The 19,559-nt window shown below is 41.1% G+C and overlaps 2 protein-coding genes across 2 annotated transcripts; one reads left to right on the top strand and one right to left on the bottom strand.

Moving 5' to 3' along the window:
• Positions 1-3,089: 3,089 nt before the first annotated feature.
• On the top strand, positions 3,090-8,078 carry LOC120034223 (heme-binding protein 1-like). Its single transcript, XM_038980702.1, has 4 exons — positions 3,090-3,410; positions 6,664-6,802; positions 7,355-7,535; positions 7,668-8,078. The coding sequence occupies exons 1-4, from the start codon at positions 3,333-3,335 to the stop codon at positions 7,843-7,845; spliced, it is 576 nt and encodes a 191-aa protein (XP_038836630.1). The 5' UTR covers positions 3,090-3,332; the 3' UTR covers positions 7,846-8,078.
• A 799-nt stretch (positions 8,079-8,877) lies between these two features.
• LOC120034222 (WW domain-binding protein 2-like) lies at positions 8,878-14,784 on the bottom strand. The gene is made up of 8 exons (XM_038980701.1): positions 14,631-14,784; positions 13,733-13,841; positions 12,144-12,282; positions 11,639-11,731; positions 11,212-11,397; positions 10,855-10,938; positions 10,320-10,396; positions 8,878-10,221 (listed from the first exon to the last, which is right to left on the bottom strand). Exons 1-8 carry the CDS (start codon positions 14,687-14,689, stop codon positions 10,147-10,149), a joined length of 822 nt encoding a protein of 273 aa, XP_038836629.1. The 5' UTR covers positions 14,690-14,784; the 3' UTR covers positions 8,878-10,146.
• Positions 14,785-19,559: the final 4,775 nt, after the last annotated feature.

The raw sequence follows: 19,559 nt of genomic DNA, 5'->3' as shown, positions 1-19,559 counted from the left end.
TCACTTACTTTTGAAGATCTTCCTCTGTTTGCAATTCCAAGGGTCCCAGCTACACAATGAATGGTCGTTTTGTTCGATAAAGTTCTTCTTTATATCCCAAAAACGCAGTTTAGTTGGCGCCATTGAATTCAATAATCCAGTCCTTCAACATGCATACAAAGGATTCCAAAAAGTTACCAGCAAAGTTCGTCCAAACGAGTCAAACGATGTTTTTATTAATCCTCAGGTTGTCTAATATCTAAATAAACGATAATATTTCAGATGGAGATTACTATGTTTAATGGCAAAGGAAAAGAACGAAGAGCGCACCCACGTTCACGGCACAAAAAGTCTACTTTTGCCCTGACGCTCAACTTGGAAAGACTACAAATACTTCTTCATTTTTCAAAAAAACAAGCCTAAAACCTTGTATAAAGACTGATATCTACTGGAAGCCATAGGAACTGCAATTTGGGAGGTGAAAATTAGATCTTTCAATAGCATTGCATTGGAAGGCATTCGGAGCTCCAAAAACAAATTTTCCGGATCGATTTTCCTTGGGTTTTCACCTGCTGTATCACTTCTGTTATACTCAGACATGATTAGTTTTCTATCCAATTCTACCAATTATATGCATATCCTAGCTTCTGGGCCTGAGTAACATGCAGTTTACTTTGGGCACGTCAGACAGGCGGAAATTCAGGAAACTAGCCTTACTCGCAGAGAGGTTAACTCTGGGGTGTGAAGACACACAATCAAGACATCTTGTATTTGTTTATTAATTTGGAAAATGTTCTATAACTTTCTTTCACTTTGAAATTGTACAGTATTGTAGGTTGTGTAGCTCTGTAGGGGGAAAAATCTAATTTAATCCCTTTTAGATTTTATTTTAAGGCAGCAAAATGTGAAGACAAGGGGGGTGTTTACTTTCACTAGGCACTTTATATTTCTTTAGTAAATGTATCATATCTATTTGCAAGTGTAATTGCTGCATAAATTCACCTTCAAGATGGTGACGTTAGTGTCATTGTTATGCATGGTTTATACATGCTTTTTATCTTAATTCTGCCCGTTCTTTTAGATCACTGGGGAGAGATATTGTCGTGCTCAGGAGGAGGCCCTCCATGCTTCGCACAGCTACCTCTGTCTGCTCACCTCCACCCGGCAACACATGGCTCTCTACGACATGTACCATGGGAAAGGGCAGCGTGACACAGAGGAGATGGCAGGAATTGTGGGGCTCAGGCTGCCCACTCAGCCTGGAGGGAAGGGCTGGGAGAAGTGAGAGAAGGGATGGGAGAAGACTCTCGTACAACACCAGAGGGTTGTAAATCATCACGCTGGACCTAATGCTATTTTGCTCTTTTACAAAACAGAGGAAGAGATGAAGGACTGTGAATTGTGATTTTATACAAGGGAGGATCAAAGCTATTAGAAATATGAGATTCCCAGCTCTCCCTACCACTCCTCACTTTCTATGTCTGTCTCAAGACAATGGCTGTAATTAAAATCTTTGTAAATACAATGGGACAAATTTAGCCAAATAAAGGTATTAATCACTTTTATCGGGTCACCATGACATCACACTTTTCTTGCAATCCGTATGCTGCTAGTGCCTGTTAATAATCTGCTAATAAAACATAAGCAATTAAATAATGATATCCCTTTTGACCTCAATTCAGTAAGGTTTACTTGGAGCAATGTATGATGTTCAGGTAAAGCACTCATACTCGGCAGATAAAACTGATGAGAACTAATTCAGTCATATTTATATTTTAAAGGACATCAGGCAATTAAAATTCCTGGTTAATTAAAATATTAAGCATTACAAAGAGGGTATGATAAATCAGATGGATGGATCATTGCGTGGCCTTTGATATTTTACATGTTTTGTTCTTCACTACCCTTTGGCCAGTGGTTTAAACAGTGTGAAGACCAGCCAACAGTGAAATAAAGGAAAGGTCTTAGATAATGCTAGGGCATGCAACATGCATAAGAGAAGTATAACTATATGCATTTTGTCTCGTGGGCGTTTTATAAGAAGAGTATTACCAGCACAATGGAAAACAGCAGATAGGAGTTGTATTGCTTTGTACTGGCAGATTAATTTGTTTCATTGTGTCCATGGCAACTGGCATTTCTACCAACTCCACTACATTTTTCTCTGCAGTCTTTTGCCATTTTTTTTTTATACGAGAAACATGTATTACCTTCTGGGAACTGTTTTTTCGTTCTTTGACCTTTGCTGCTATGTTTTCATCCTGGATTATCGTTCAAAAAGAAAGCCTCGTCGTTAACTGTGACCCTATTGGACTATTCATTCTCTTCTATTCCTCCATCCCCTTTTCATAGTTAAATCTATGTAGCTGCGTAACTCTCCCCATTCCATTTGTTACACGGTGACTAAGATTGTCTTCTGTGTGGGTTTAAATAGATTGACCCTAGAGCTACGCAGCACTGTGACACATAGGGACAAGAAATATGCTTGCACATGCGCGGCAGCACCCAGCGTCCACATGCATGTTGTGGGAATGTAATGCATAGTGGCACACCAACAGATAGCGTCAAATTATATTGTTATAAAGTCGCAAAATAACACGCGTCTCTACATCCCACTACTCCATTCATACCAAGACATAGAATTACTTTGACACACAGCTGGCGAGAGAGAACATAATGTTGCACAAGCGTGTCACTGCTATGTGTATGTTTTGAGGTGGTATGTGAAAAGCGAATGACAGGTTCTCATTTCAATCACGATTCTGTATTACTAAATATAGTAGGCTACACCTCTGCATTAAGTATTCAGTGTATGAATGTTTAATGCGAGTATAATCTTACGCAGTGGAGATCTAAATACAAATGAAATAAACTAGATCATGTTACCGCCTGCAATAATGTGCATGATAATCGGTGGGAATCATTCATGTTAAGTGAATGAAAAGTAGGCTAGATATTAAGTGGAAATGGTTAATAAATAAAAAAGGAGTGGAGGCGTGGAAGGGAGGGCGGAGACAGTTGTTTATATTCATGGCTGTAATTCGTCAACTCGTCTAGTGAGCTGGAAGCTAGATTCACTATTTCAACCTAGTTGCACTACTAGGTAACAATATTATATAAATACGTGAATAGATATAGGTTCTGATTTGACTTATCCAATAAGGCCGAGGATCAAGTAAAGGAGTGTACAAAAGTGAATCTCCTTATGTGATTTTAAAAGTTGGACAAAAATAAGAAGGTAGGCTAGATTATGAAATAAGAACAAGTTGTTTCACAAAGGAAACACAGGCGGCAACATAACATTGTATAAAGGGACAACGCGCGCAGCAGAGTGGTGACCTGGCCAGAGCGCGATGTTTGGAATGATAAAGAATTCAATTTTCGGGAACACCGAAGAAACGGACTACAAATTGCTCAGCAGCGAGACCAAGGTAGGATACACCTTGACCTGTCAGTTTCAACTTTAGAGTGTGTGTGTGTGTGTCTGTCAGTCAAGCATTGCATCACTTGATCGCGCGCGCCACTATACACCTCCGTCTTGTTTGGTGCATAAAACAACTGTCTGGTCATTACAGACAGATCTCTTCAGTATATTCAAATCTTTTTTTATTCTAAGACATTTTTAGTTTGTTACTCACTTTGGTTGCAGTGAAACTAGCCTATTGGCCCCAGCCTACCATGATTCTGAAGAAAAATCTATTTTGATTATCAGTAGGCCTGTGTATTATGGATTTTAAGGGTTATGTAATGCCAATACCTTTAAAGTGTTTAACCTTTTGAAACCAACCATTATTAATTACACCTTACCTCCTGGCACCTGTGAGCTCGCAGTAGAGGGTGGGGGCAGATCTCTGTGTGTTCCCTATGACCTCAGTAGTGGCACCACTGTGTATACTGCTACACTGACCATACAGCTGACAGACACATCTACAGACATTGGCCTGACAAAAAGACTGATCATGAATCTGGAACTACTTCAATCTATAACATGCAACCAGACGACCAAAAAGACTGTATGAGGAATAGGAAAAAGACACTGTATCAATAGGCACATGTGGCCATTAAATAGGCGATAGACAGGCTATTAGCAGTTTTGAAGTCAGTCAGTGCTAAATCTGTTAACTTCACTCGAGACTAAATGATCACACTGAAATCTCACACAGACACACGCTCATAGGAAATCTGAGAGGAGTCTGACATCATTCACTCTTAATTAAAACTGAATACAGATGAACTGTCTGCACATGCTCAGACACACACACACACACACACACACACACACACACACACACACACACACACACACACACACACACACACACACACACACACACACACACACACACACACACACAGAGCTTGGTGTGCCCTCATATTACAAATGGCTTAGAAATGGAAGGAGATGGCTTTAAAGCTAGAATCCTTAGTAGTTACATCCATTTTTGGACTTATAAATTAATGATATGTACACACTGATTCTTGAAGAATATAAAATAAATGTCTCATGAGCTTGGTTCAACTGTCATATCCTCAACTGTCATATCCTCAACTGTCGTACCCCATCAACCCAATGTTTGTAAACAACGTAAATGTAAACAAACACTGTATAGCCTCAAAACATGGTTAAAACTATAATTTTGGTATCATGGATGGTCAGTCCTTGTGTCCTTTCTCTGTCTGTGCATTTGAGAGCGGTTACATTTATCATTTACGCAATGTTTTAATTCCTCTGAAATGATCTTACTTGGCACCATGCATTGTTTAGTAATGACAAGACATTTGATTAGATGGACAAGTTGACAGCACAATATGCTTATTATATAATGACAGCACATTGTCTATTTCTTGATACACAAGACAGGCTCATACTCCAAGCCAACTGAATGGTTATAGAGGCCATAGTTGTCATGTAAGATTGAAATGTCAACTTCTCTGTGTGAGAGGTTTACAAACTTCACATGACATTCAAACCAATTAAAACCATTTGTTTAAAAGTTAGAAAAAGAAAGAGAGCGGGTTGAATATGAAATGAATTGCTAATATTAGCACATCCACAATAATTATGGCCCATGTCTACCCAGCTGAGACACAGATTAATTATATACGAAGGTTGCAGGATTCCAGCTAAGCACACACGCTAATTGCACCTTTAGACTGAACTCAGGAACAAAGCTTCAATTATTGCTGTTGGAACATGTCACCTACATGTCTTGTTAATGTTGGTCACAGTGACATATACCGTGGGCTCCAAACTATTGGGACAGTGAATTTTGTTGTTGTTTTGGCTCTGTACTCCAGCACTTTTGGATAATTTTATTGTAAATAAGAATAGAATGTTTCCAAATACTTAACTTTTTAATACTTTAATACACATATCAGTGAATTTGTCCCAATTCTTTTGGTCCCCTAAAATTTGTGGACTATGTACAAAAAGTGCTGTATCTAAATGGTTCAACCAACATGGATGAAAATACCCTCAAGCGGACTATCTGCACTTTAACCTCATAGTCAGTGTATCATTTCAAATCCAAAGTGCTGGAGTACAGAGCCAAAATAACAAAAATTGTGGAACAACACAATGGGAATGACTATGCAGTGGGCCAGTTGACACCAGTGACACATCATAGCATAATTGCAGTGAAGTAAGAAAACGTGTTAAAGATATGGCATTACTGTCATCCCATCTTGACTGTAGTTATTTCTTATGAGCTTTACATTTACATTTACTCCACAGTCTCAAGGATGGGTTGCAGCCACAACGCCTTCATCAATATGAACACCAAACACTAGTCAGAAGCACTATGAACGAGTTCTTGACATCCCAATTAGACCAGCTGTAGTGTCGTGGCAAGGAAACAAAACACGAAGCAGATTTAACTTCTTTAGGAAAACAACCCTAATATTGGAAACAAACATCATTATGTTGTCATCCAGTCCTACTTTTAAATAGTGTTTTCAGTGCATAATGTAGTATTTACATTGCATTATATGTCTAGTCATGTAGCAGGCATTCGTATTCAGCGTGAGTGATTTAAAACAAGGGATAACTTAGTGGAATGGATCTGAACAAAAAAATTGGTGCTTTCAAAAATGTGGCCTTCATTCAGGTCCCTTTCAGTGGAACAGATTTACTCAAGACTGGTTATGGAATGAGTGATTATTGTGAAACGTAACGTTCCTCTGTTATTTAATGGTTGATATTTCTCAGCATAAGCCTTCCTCTTAGGACAAGTACATCATAACATGTATAAGAACAGGCAGCAAGTCAGTGAGTGTGTGTACACACCGCATTAACCCCACTCTGCCGTGTGTGTGTGTGTGCGGCGCCTATGGTTTGGTCTTATGTAAGAACAGGCATCTCTGTCCCATTATTCTCTTTAGGCTTCATTAAACACTGCGGGGCCCTGAGAGCAGAGCCGGAATGGACTGGAATCAAATCAGCGTAATATTTTTGATCTCGATCCTTTTCTGGGGGTATTTGGCTGTCCTCTGTTAGTTTCCACTCCAAGTGTTTCACCGGAATCAGTGAGCACAGATTCTGCCCATTGCATATCGCCAATCACAGCACCCCCAGCCCCACCCCCCTCTAACCCCCAAGTAGTGTGTGGCGTCCTTCCCTCTGAACAGTTTGTCAACATGTGTGTCATTGGTGAATCACGTTTTGCCTCCCGCTCTCTTCCCCAGGAGGGGGTCAGCTACGAGGTGCGGAGGTACGATGGTGCAAAGTATGCCTCAGTGAGCTCAGAGGGGCGGACGTTTGACCAGGTGACAGGGGAGCTAGTGAGGAAGCTTCTCGTGTACAATGGGGGAAGCAACGACCAAGGTGAGCCAATCAGAGAGCAGGGCCTGTCAGTCAGTGGACTTCACATGTGGACACATCTTTAATGAGCCCTAAGCTCATAAAGATCTAGGGGCTCGACTCAATCCATATCGCTGAAGTTCAGCGCTATAGCGCGATTGACATTTGAAGGAAATTTCCTGATTGAGCTGACATATGCAGCGCTTACCGTGAATGCGGAAACATTGCCTCTAACTAACCGCTGTAGCGCAGGTCTTAAGCGCTACGGATTGAATTGAGCCACCGATGTAATGTGCATATCTGAAAGTATTGCATTGATGTAAGCAAGTAATATGGTGAAAACTCTTCCTAGTCTACCAGAGGATTTGATAGTGTTATTACCATGTTACTGGCACCTATTCAGTACTTTCAGATCTTCAAGGGTGACTGAAGAAGTGTCTACTCTGTTTGATGCTAGAGGTCAGTTTGAAACTGGGCCTATGAGGATGCAATGAACTCGATGCACACATAATAAGACTGTTGCAATAAGTTGTCTGCTATCCCCTCTATCTGTCCTCTGTATCTTTGTTTTCCAAGGGGAGGCAATGGGGACGACAGCACCGGTTATCATCACAGTATATCCCAGGGACGATGGTGTGATGTCACGCCGTTTGGTGGTTAGCCTCAGGATTCCCACAAACTACCAAGTCAGTCCCCCTGTGCCCATCGACAGTGCCATCAGAATCGAGGATCGACCCGGCATGACTGTCTACTCACTGTGGGTGTCTCCATGCAGTCTTCACCTCACTTTGTTCTTTAATTCTTTACAATAATTTTTTTATTTAATATTCAAAAATTTGATCACATATCCTCTTTATCTTTCCTTTCCACCTACTCTTTCTTTTCACAGGCAGTTTGGAGGCTTCGCAGGGGAGACTGAGTACCGAGCAGAGGCCTCTCGCCTAACCAAAACTCTTGGTGAGACTGCCCCCTTTCAGCGGAAACAGTACTTCTGCTGCACCTACGACCCGCCAATGAAACCCTACGGCCGACGCAACGAGGTGTGGTTCCTACAGGAGGAGCCATAAGGGAAGCATTAAGACCGACTCTTAATAATAAACTATAGTCACTTCCTCTCCTTCGTCTTCACTGATCACTCCACATCTTTATCCCCCCAAAAATAGGATATGTGAAAATAATATGGCAACTCAACAGGGGATTTGTTTTCAAATCAGTGCAAATGAAGGAGAGGTGATGCAAAGAAGAGTATTAGACTATTGAAAGGTCATAAAGGGGAGGGATGGGCAGCGGGCTACATAGTTACTGGTCCAAAGTAGTGCAATAGTACAGAACCATTATCAGTAACTGGATATTAAGTGGCCTAGGGGTAGGAGAAGATAACCACAAAGTACCGCTGTGTGTTATAGGTGGTACATCATTAACTCAAGTTCTTATTTTGTACACCCAGGGGTTGACACTCCCCTTAAAACAGGCTTCATAGTGCTTTGAAGAAAAGCACATTAAATCAGGCTGTACACATCACTATTCAGCAGTCTAATTAAATGATGCTTCACTTCATACACCATAAAAACAAAATGACAGTTAAGTATTCAATAAGTAAATTAAGTTTTAAAAAGCACAATTCCTTTTCCCAAGGGAGGGAATTTGAAATAAACTAGGAATTGAGACATAAAGTAGTGATAGTCAAATGTTTTCCTTAGTATGAATTAGTTGGTGGGGAGGGTATGAAGGAGAAATGTATTAGTCATTCCTTAAGTGTTATCATTTGAGATGTCTAATCCTTCTGTGATGATGACATGAAAACCTTTCAAGACAGCAGTTGTGTGTAATGAATGTTTTGGTGTGCTTGTATTTGGAGTCTTTGAATTGTAATGTTACTTATGATTCTTGAAACTGTATTTTGAAATACCTCTGTATAGTGTGTGATTTTCTGTGAAAATATGGAGTGACGATATCGTCAGGATTTGATAGCGTTTCGTATCATAATATGTTATTCAAGATATTACTAATACGATTTTTTGTGCAATACTGACATTTCCTTTTTTTAGTTCTATACAAACAAAAGAATGCTTAAAATACTGGTACACCACTGTTTTGGATAAGTTTTACATAAACATTTATTTATTATTAGATTTTGAATCAATATGAAGAACTCAAAATAAGGAATATGGTTTACAAACAAGATATTTCAGACATTTGATTAATTTAAGCAGATAATTAAAACCAACCAAACCTCTAACCTAAAACTAGTACAAAATGTCCTCTCTATGCACTCTGAGAAAATAGCAATTATATGGTCAATATATTAGTCACTACAACTCAGTTTAATCAGGAATAAATTAGTGGTTTTCACAGGTTAATTCGTCACAACTGCAAGAAAGCACTGTGTAGTGGGCTAGCGGCTAAATAAATACATGGCCTAGTAACCCCACACTTGTGTAATTGCACAGAGTAGGGTTTTGGTTTCAGCCGGGCTTTGCATTCATCAATACAATATACAGGGTTCGACTAGGACATGGGTTATTCATGTGACCAGTTATCATCTCTAGGCTCAACACAAGTTATTTGTGAGATCTAGGAACATTGCACATTACCAATAATCTCACATATGTAGTGGTACATGTCAGTACTCCATCCAATTGCCATATTCAAACAACATGCACCTCCTTCCTTCAATAACAAGCCAGAAATAATCTAGAAAGTTATGGTGTACATTGAGAGCACTGGGAACTTCATCTTTCATTCAAGGCTCTCTGGAACAAACTTAAACCACGCACCAACACAATGGAAACACTTACTGTGAACGTGAATGTAAAAATACTTTACAACACTAGTAGGAATAGAAATTATCGTTTTGTTAATAAGCATCATCATTTTAATCGAAAATTGTTATAAAATGTATTTTGGTAATAAACCTCTGGATTTAAAAAATGCTGTAAATATTTAATGCCTATACATTCCCCATACTGCCCATCACATGTAATTCAACTCAACAGGGCAGTTAGATACCCTAAGTACAGGACAGTTCCACATTCTAACAGACTGAAGGAGAGAGAGCCGACCATGATAACTGAAAAGATTGAATAATTATCTGTTAAGTGAATAACCATTTACTTGGCAATTGACAAAATAAAATAAACTGAGTGGGAGGGGGTGAAATAAAGCTTTACTCATGATTAAAAGGAAACATTCATCATTTGAAAATGTCCCAACATTGTTGTGCCTCAAAATTACTTGTGTGAATTGCCAGAAAAATAATCTTGCCTTTTTGTCAATGTAGTACTTTATACTTTCCTTTCCAGTCTAATAATTATCATCCCCTTAATAATTTGCTGTTGCATTTATTAGGGGATGATGGTTATTGAGCTTTAGTTGTTCTTCTTCTCTGGATAGCCTGGGTAAGGAGCAGGAGGGGCAGAAGGTGCATAGGGAGGAGGCTGTTCCTATGTGGGAATAAACAGCGATAGAATATCTTAAAAACATCAACACAGCATAAAGTGCATGCACTGAATGGACATGGAGAGAATAACAGGTCCCTTACCATGGGCATGTAGACATTGTGGGGGTTGTTGGGGTTGAAATAGGCGCTGCCTGCTGCCTCTGCTGCCTTGGCATTACCTGAGGATCAGGGAGCGACAGAGAAATGAGGGGAGAATAATGCACATGTACAGTAACTGATACAGAAGCACATGCTACTGTAACTGTAGAGTAGGAGAGACAATGGAGCACACTTAACACAGTATATTGCAGCAGGATACTCGTGACAAGACATCTTCCGGACAGAATGATGCACACTTCCAACTCTATTTAAATTCTCCAAAACCCACAAATAGACACACAACTGACATGTAAATGAGGCGTACTGAGTTTAGGCCAACTGGGTTGTTTCATGGGGTAAGGGAGACTAGGGGTGAGAGGTATTTTGTTTGTTTCTCCTTTTTAATATGATGTGTACCGTTTACGACATCAGCACTCCTTTCTCAGTGCCATGCGTCATGTGCTTCATATTGAGGCAGACTGATGGGATCAGACAGATGCAGCGATGCAGACATACAGAGAGAGACAGGGAGACAAACCTGCAGGGGGAGCAGCCCAGTTTTGGGGGGGCCCAGGATAGGGGGGAGGTGGGGCCATGTAGGCAGGGGCAGATGGGTACATTCCTGCAACACAAGAGAGAATACCCAAAATACTCATAACAGCCTTGGGGACACATCTTTACTTGAAGTAGTTATAAATATTGACACCAATCAATAAAATTCATACACTCATAACAATCGAGGCATTATCCAAAATTATTCCGTATTTAAGTGCTAGGCAATCTCTAATGTAAACTTAAATCTCCTAGCATCACAGCATTTGATTCTCAATTATTATACTGTTTGCATAACATACAAACAGTTTTATAGTGATGATAAAGTTCTTTAATAACACACCTGCGGCTGCCATAGGGTAGGGATAGCCCATGTTGCCTGGGGGAGCCTGGTAGAAACCATTCTGCTGGGGTGGGGGTTCATACGGGTAGTTCTGAGGAACAGGTGGTGGGCCGTAGCCATTCATCACTCCAGGAGAGGGATAGCCAAAGGAGGCACCTCCGTTTTGAGCAGGAGGGGCACGAGGTGCTAAAACAAAGTTGAGGGTTAATCCTAAAATACAGACTGGACTAAAAGAGTAACATGTATAACAAATATGTAGCCTAACAAATATAACAAACTTTGACAGCATTACTAGGAAATGCTTTAGTGATGTACATGTTTAATGAATTATTTAATTGTACGATATAAACTGAGTAAAGCAGATACTGTATGTTGAATGACAAATAGGCTCTGTACTGACAAACATGGCAGTCATGAAATTACTTACCATTTGTTGCCAGTTTGAAGAGGTGCTGACCTAACTCGATGGCTCCCCCACTGGAAAAAGACATCTTGAAGCTAGCCTGGCCTTCCCAGCCTCCTGAATCCAAAGAAAGTAGTGTCAAAACATTGATGTGTACTTGTCTTTGCATTAAATTACACGTCTGATATTGAATTATAATCAGTGCTTTGGAGGAGATGTCACACTTCAATTTCTACGACTGCTGCTAAAAATTACTACTGCTGCTAAAAACTACTACTGCTGCTGGTAAAAACTTTGACACATAGACATTGTAAAGTAAAATGAGATTGTGGTTTACAGACTGATGTCAGCCTCAGAAAATCTCTGGCCTTGGCAAATCACCCTTGCGTAATTGATCCACTTCTGCATGTATTCCTAGGACACATCAGGCCATACCTGGGACTGGAGGCCATAAACACTTTGCCTGCTCTACAGTTATTTCCTCATGATGGTGTTGAATGCTATGGGAGGACAACAAACTGCTGCCTACCCCCAGCCTCAGCAGACACTGTGCCCCTGATGTAATTGGCAGCGAAGACTGGCTGCTCGATGCTGCAGCCCTTCATCAGGTAGTACGGGAACATCACAGACCCCAGGCTGTCCTTGACATTACTGGACACAAACACCAACTGAAACGAGGACAAACAGAGAGAAAGAGGGCAATGAGATGGGATGCAGAGCAATGGTAGTCTTCCAGTTTGTGATACTCGTCGTTTGATGCGACGCAGACAGGATGGCGTGAGTGGTGAAACAGAAGAGTCATATGTCCTTGTGAGTTTTTATTTGTATTTTTAAAAAACTTTTTACCCCTCTTTCTCAATATCCACTTGGTGGTTAAAGTCTTGTCCCATCGCTGCAACTACCCTAAGGACTCAGGAGAGGCGAAGTTCGAGAGCCATGCGTTCTCTGAAACACGACCCTGCCAAGCCACACTACTTCTTGACACACTGCTCACTTAACCCGGAAGCCAGCCGAACCAATGTGTCGGAGGAAACACCATCCAGCAGGCGACCGGCCCGCCACAAGGAGTCACTGAAGCGCGATGGGACAAGGGCATTCCGGCCGGCCAAACCCTCCCTAACTGACGCTAGGCCAATTGTGCGCCGCCTCATGGGTCACCGGGTCGCGACCAGCTGCGTCACAGCCTGGGATTGAACCCAGGGTCTGTAGTGACGCCTCTAGCACTGCGATGCAGTGCCTTAGACCGCCGCGCCACTCGGGAGGCCCCATTTTGAGTTTTGATGTAGAGTCTTTTCCCAACAAAGTGATGTTAGGATATATAAGTTAGCCCATAAAAGCTTTTGTGCCGAATACATTACGTTGTTACAGGTGTCAAGCTTATGGGCATGTGGCAGCAGTGTGTAGGAGGGAGGTTCCTAGGTGTGAGAAGTGTGCAGAAGGGCATGAGACAAAGGAATGTGTAGCATTGGGGAAAGTAGTGGTATGTGTTAATTGTAGGGGGGCTGGAGATCAGAAATGTTCGGTGCGAGAGGCAGGTTGAGGTTTCCAGGGTTAGAGTAGTGCAGAAGTTGTCGTATGCTAAGGCACTGAAGAAAGTAGAGGAAGATGGGTCAAGGGGGAGGGATCCTGAGAGGAGTGGTGTGAGTAGTAGAACTGTACCAGTACAGAGGGATAGGCTAAAAAGTGATATGTTTCAGTAAGATTGGATTTTTAGCATTTATAGCAATGGTTACCAACTGTACTGCAGGGATGGAACGTAAGTCACATAAAATTGAGATTGTGGTGGTAGCTGCAGAGATGTATTTGGGTGTGTGAGACTTGACGTCAGAAGAGTTACAGGGTGTGTTAAGTGGTGGTTTCCCATCTTTTCAGGCTGTTGACCTGAGGTAGGACTAAATAGATTTAAATAGTGGAGCAGGGTGGTGGGTTTTTAGTGAGTGCAGGGTTAGATGGTAGGGTATTTGTAGATTTGTTTGTATATATTTTTTTAAGCAAAGGGAGTTATACTCCAGTCTAGTAGGTGACGGTAATGCAACATTTATTGGATGCCAACCGCTATTAAACCTCATAGAAGAAAAAGGATTACCGTGGACCAGCATGGTCAGATAATAAACATACCCTGTATGAAGTGAGGTAAACAGTCCCTTTCTTGGTCCCCCTCAGCAGGTCTGTCTTGCTGGTGACATCACTGAAGGACAGCTCCACATTCTTGCATTCCCTCAACACACTAGTGGAGGATACATGTTCCGTTTAGGCATGTGTAGTGAATTTACAGACAATGTATGTATGATAGGTCCTCCATAGGTCAAATACTGTCGTAGAATCCTAGCAGAATCGAGCGTCAAGGGACATAGTGGGATTCTGTATGGTCTACATCATTTCACATAGGCCTACTATTGGCATTTCACATACTGGTTGGTTGGTTAAATCTAATACTTCCAGAATGTGTCAAATCGAACTAGTATGAAAAGTTCTTTATTCGTATATTTTCTAATTTCCTGTTACTTTATCAACTTCCAAAAAACTGTCACACCGTTTACTTTAGACTCAGGTGGTAGTAGAGGCGGGCGGGCTCACTCTCTTGGTTGACTTTGCTGTGTCTACCTCCCTGGAAAACAAACTTATTTAGCTAGCTTACACTTACACCTAGTTTTACTAAAGTAAGAAAATATATCTAGCTAACGTTAGCTTTAATACGTGTCTAAGGCGTAATGATGACTGACTGACTTGGTACTTAGGTAGCTTTTCCTGCCAGCAAGGCCAACAACAACGACGTTGCTGACTGATAGATAGCTAACAGTTAGCTAAAAATAATTAAACTAGCTAGCTAACGACGTTAGCACTACAAAATTGCTCTTGCTGAATGAAAAAAGCAACCCAAGAAGCTAACTGACATTGGCTAGATTTAATTAACACTATGTACGGGAGCTATCTTGCTAGCTAGCTAACATTACCATAACAGCTAACTAAGCTACCTTTAGAAAGTGAGTTTCGTGGCGATTAATGATTCACTAACCTCTCGTCGTTGTTTATCAAAACTCCTCCGTTTTGAGAATGATTTCGATTCAAAGCCATGTTCAGATAGTCTAATGTACTCTTCGTCAGGTACAGCTACACACTTGAAATTAGAGGAATGCCCCAAAAACTTCAGTGTTACGTCACAGGATCAGCTGTTTCATGTGCTGTGACTGCAATGTTTGTTTGCCAACATTGTTTCCCATATTGTCAACAAGCCTTTAAATTGAGATTGTCATATAATTCTGGTGTGTTGAGGTTAGGTGGGATATTTGAGATTGGTTTGGATGAAATAATACAGAATTGTGGTTGTGAAGAGAGCTGAGTAGGCCTAAGGAGTGTAAATGCTTTTCATATATGCTTAATTATTGCTTAAATATCATCCGTTATTTTATGTTTTTATAGAATGTGCTTCAAGTTTGCCTCTCAGTCATAGTCCAATACTAGAACATCTAATGGGTGGCTATATATTCCAAATTGGGTTATATAATTCTGCTTGTATAACCAACACATGTAATGGAAAAGCTAGTAGGCCAATTGTGTAATCAGTTTATGAGTCATGACTTATGTATGGTCCAAAAAAAAGGATGGAATACAGGAAAAAAAACTAAATGTGAATACATTTTCTCATCACTTAGTTTAACTATGTGTATATCATGTCCATTCCACTTTTAACTGACATGAGGCATGTCTCGTCTCAGTGGGACAACTTTTAATTTAGCTGCAATTATGTGGACCACATGAATTTACAAGTAATCTTGCTCTATGATCTTCCTCAAATTGCTACATGCAAAAAGTAGACTTCCAAACGTTGTCCTATATAGCTATTTGCATCCTGTTCTGTGTCTGCATTACATGGGGGACAATGCCATGCATGGGCACAGTGACAGTAGGCCTACTGAACACAGTGTTTAGTATAAAGATACAACATTCTATTTAATTTTGTGGCTTCCAATATGTAGCAAGAAGATGGGCCTGGTTATGTAATAAAATAAGATAGTTCTTTATTAACCCCCAAAAGGGTACATTTGATTGAACCAGCCAATACATAACACCACTAATAAATTCACAATAAAACACAACAAAGGACACACTGACATTAAAAGCAGCACATCATCAATGAATATAAGTGCCCATGTTAAAAAGCCTCATAGCATAGAATGGGTGGGTACAAGCCATCGGTACAAGCATTACCATGGGGACTGAGAAATGAGCATGGCGACTGTGAGAAAAGAGAAGGGGATTGAGGTTGTTACGTAATAATTGCATTTACTGACCCTGAGGTGAAAATGAATTGCCTAGTATTGTATGCAGAGTGCAAATGTGGCATACATTACCTTCACTTTACTTTGACCTTTTAATCAAGGGTGATATGTCCTTATTTTCCTTAGGATTCAACATAGAATTACAATGAAAGTCCACAATATAGCATAACTTTTCCCCACAGTAGGCTATTAAAGAAAACAATGGGGTAAAAGTTGGAAGGATCCCTTAATAATAAATCAAATGTATTCATAAAATGAAATGTTATCATTCATTCAGTCCCGGATGTGTTACATACAGCAGGCCTACATACAGTAGACTGTGATAATTGACTTAATCACCTGTAGGCTAACAAAGCCTGACGCAATGTCCTGCCTCATCACTCCAATTACTGGTCTTGCAAGACACGTTTCTTCACTACACAAAGAAACCACACAAATACCGCGCAAAATATTACTTTTGTCACAATTATATTGTTCAATTGTGAATCATTTAACTAATTAAAACATAGCATAACCTGTAGCCTAACAATGCTACTTATGATTTGTGTAATTTTTGCATTCTTTGCGCCATATTACCGATGCCTTTCAACTCTCGTGCAGCAGAAAACCGCTCAAACTAGAGCACAAGATGCCCTGCCTCGAGTCACCTGCACCGCCCGACGAATACGCGCAGTTTTCGGTCAAGCGGTTATTCATAACCTGCGCGTAAAAGGTAAATAGCCGTTATAGTTTAGCCCTCTATATCTGCAGATTTTGTTTGTTTAATTAGAAAGTATGGTATGCTGGTTGATCTCATTTTCCCCAGACAGGTCTGGAGTCAGTGTGCCTGTGCCAAAAGCCAAAGAATATTGTGGAGTGAGAAGGGGAGAGAAGAATGGTACCCTTTCTTTCCAGAGTCGATATGACAGTTGCTACACACAGGTTGAGGTATGGTAATGTATTTTTGATGTTCATTGCATTGAGAGGTCTTGGTCTGTGTGTAAACCTACTGATTGCCATATCAAACCACTTTGGTTTATCTTTAGGGTGACACAGTGGTTGTGTCTTTGAGAGTCCAGCTGGATGCAGGGGATCAATGGTACAGGGTCAATATTAGCTGCCCCCTACTCAAGATGATGGCCCAGAAACCCATCATCGGTCGTACCTGTGAGTTCATATAATTTCATAGGGAGTGAATTTTAGATGATTTATCCCACATAGTGATTGCAGTGCCATTTAGTACCACCTCTGTAAAAGTCATTCTTCCAATTTACTTTCCTTCAGCACGATCAGGAAAATGCAGCATCCATAGAGCTTTGCGTGTGGACTGTGGGCCCCAGGATGTCTCCAATGATGGCTGTCTCAAACTGGGATGCTGCTATGATGATCATGACTCAGCTTGCTATTACAGAATGAACAGTAATGGAATTAGTTTTGTGTGTATTTTGTACAATGGAGAACATGCTTCTGAAAGAAAGTATCAGCAGAGGGATAGTGACTGTCGTGGTGAGATTGGCGCATAGTGATATCAGAGATTAAATGTCAAGAATAACTCCTTGTTTCTGTCTCCTCCTCTTGCTCTCAGCCTGTTCTCTGGATGGCCATTTTGTGTTCTCTGTGAAGGCGACAGACACTGACCCCCCACTCAACCCCAACAACCTTGCCGTCAAGGGTCAGCCACAGTGCTCTCCTGTAGCTACCTCTGCAGATACAGCTGTCTTTAAAATCGGGGTGAGGGAGTGTGGCACAAAGATGATGGTGAGTCAGTAGGTCTAGTTTACCTTCTGCCCTAATCTACAGTAGTATACTTCTGTCCAGAATGCCTCTGGTAGTAATATAATGCTGCTTTTTCTTGCAGTGTTGAATACTCTTAGGTATGCTAAAATACCTTGTTCCCCCTCTTATATTTACAGGTGAATGGGGATGTTGTAAGCTATGAGGTGGAGGTAGAGGAACTGCATCCAAAGATTACAGGCAAACATTCTCCCTTCAGGTAGCTGCTTATTTCTCTTCCTGCCTGTGGACAGTGCACTACAATTTGGACTACTTTACCATATTGTGGCTTTAGCCAGAACCTAATTGCTTGAAACTATTATGGAGTAAATGTTTTGAATGAGACTTGTAGTCTGCAGGTCCAGTGTCAATACGAGGGGTCCGCTCTCCTCCACACTGATCTGTGGTCCTTAAACCCAACTAACCCTCCACCTGTGACTGCACTGGGGACTGTCCGAGTGCAGATGAGAATAGCCACAGGTACTGTAGTAAAACAATATGGTTTCCACAGACCAAGCAAGGAATGCCAAATCCAAACACTGCAAGTATATGGCATCAAGAGTTGTCACTTCACACACTGTTACACTGGTAGACCTCAATCATCCTGGCCCTTTTCCAGATGAGTCCTTTACCTCTTTCCTCCCTGAGGACCAGCTGCCCCTGAACCTCTATCTGCGTAAGCCTGTGTATGTGGAGGTGTCAATCGCTCCACCCTCCCCTGACCCCAGTCTCTCCCTGCGTGTGCGTGACTGCTTCACCTACCCTGCCTCCAGACACTCCGTATGGACACTACTCTATGATGGGTGAGAGGGAGGGAGACAAAAGTTTTCCTATACTGACTCAAGATTAATCACTGTGAATATGAAGACTGTCAATATACATTGGTTTAGTAGTCTCACTCCCATCCTTCTCCCTGACAGCTGTCCTAACCCTCTGGACAACATGAGGAGTTCTGTCCCAGTGGACAGTCAGGGGAAGACAACCTCTCACTCCCAGGTCAGGAGGTTTGATGTCAAGACCTTTTCCTTCGTGGACCCTGAGACAGGCAATCCCAGTGTGGAGGAGGTAAGGTCTATCCTATTTATCTGAAGTATCTGAACATTTTTCTAATATATACTGAACAAAAATATAAACGCAACATGTAAAGTGTTGGTCCCATGTTTCATGAGCTGAAATTAAAGATCCCAGAACTCTTCCATACACACACAAAGCATATTTCTCTCAAATGTTGTGCACAAATTTGTTTACATCCCCCGTTAGTGAGCATTTCTCATTTGCCAAGATAATCCATCCACCTGAAAGGTGTGGCATATCAAGAAACGGATTAAACGGCATGATCATTACAGAGGTGCACCTTGTTCTGGGGACAAGAAAAGGCCACTCTAAAATGTGCAGTTTTGTCACAACACAATGTCACAGATGTCTCAGGTTTTGAGTGTGCAATTGACATTCTGACTGCAGGAAGATCCACCAGAGTTGTTGCCAGAAAATGTAAGGTTTATTTCTCCACCATAAGCCGCCTCCGTCGTATTAGAGAATTTGGCAGTATGTCCAACCAGTCACACAACCACAGACCACGTGTAACCACACCAGCCCAGGACCTCCACATCCGGCTTCTTCACCTGCGGGATTGTCTGAGACCAGCCACCCGGACAGCTGATGAAATTGAGGAGTATTTCTGTCTGTAATAAAGCTCTTCTGTGGGGAAAAACTAATTCTGATTGGCTGGGCATTGCTCCGAAGTGTTTGGGCCTATGTCCTCCCAGGCCCACCCATGGCTGCGCCCTTGCCCAATCATATGAAATCCATAGATTAGGGCCTAATTTATTTATTTCAATTGACTGATTTCCTTATATGAACTGTGAAATTGTTGAAATTATTGCGTGTTATGTTTAGTTTAGTATAAATTGTCA

This window comes from Salvelinus namaycush, chromosome 41 (assembly GCF_016432855.1).
Source record: "Salvelinus namaycush isolate Seneca chromosome 41, SaNama_1.0, whole genome shotgun sequence".
NCBI classification, from domain to species: domain Eukaryota; kingdom Metazoa; phylum Chordata; class Actinopteri; order Salmoniformes; family Salmonidae; genus Salvelinus; species Salvelinus namaycush.
This window is presented reverse-complemented; position numbering and strand designations above follow the sequence as displayed.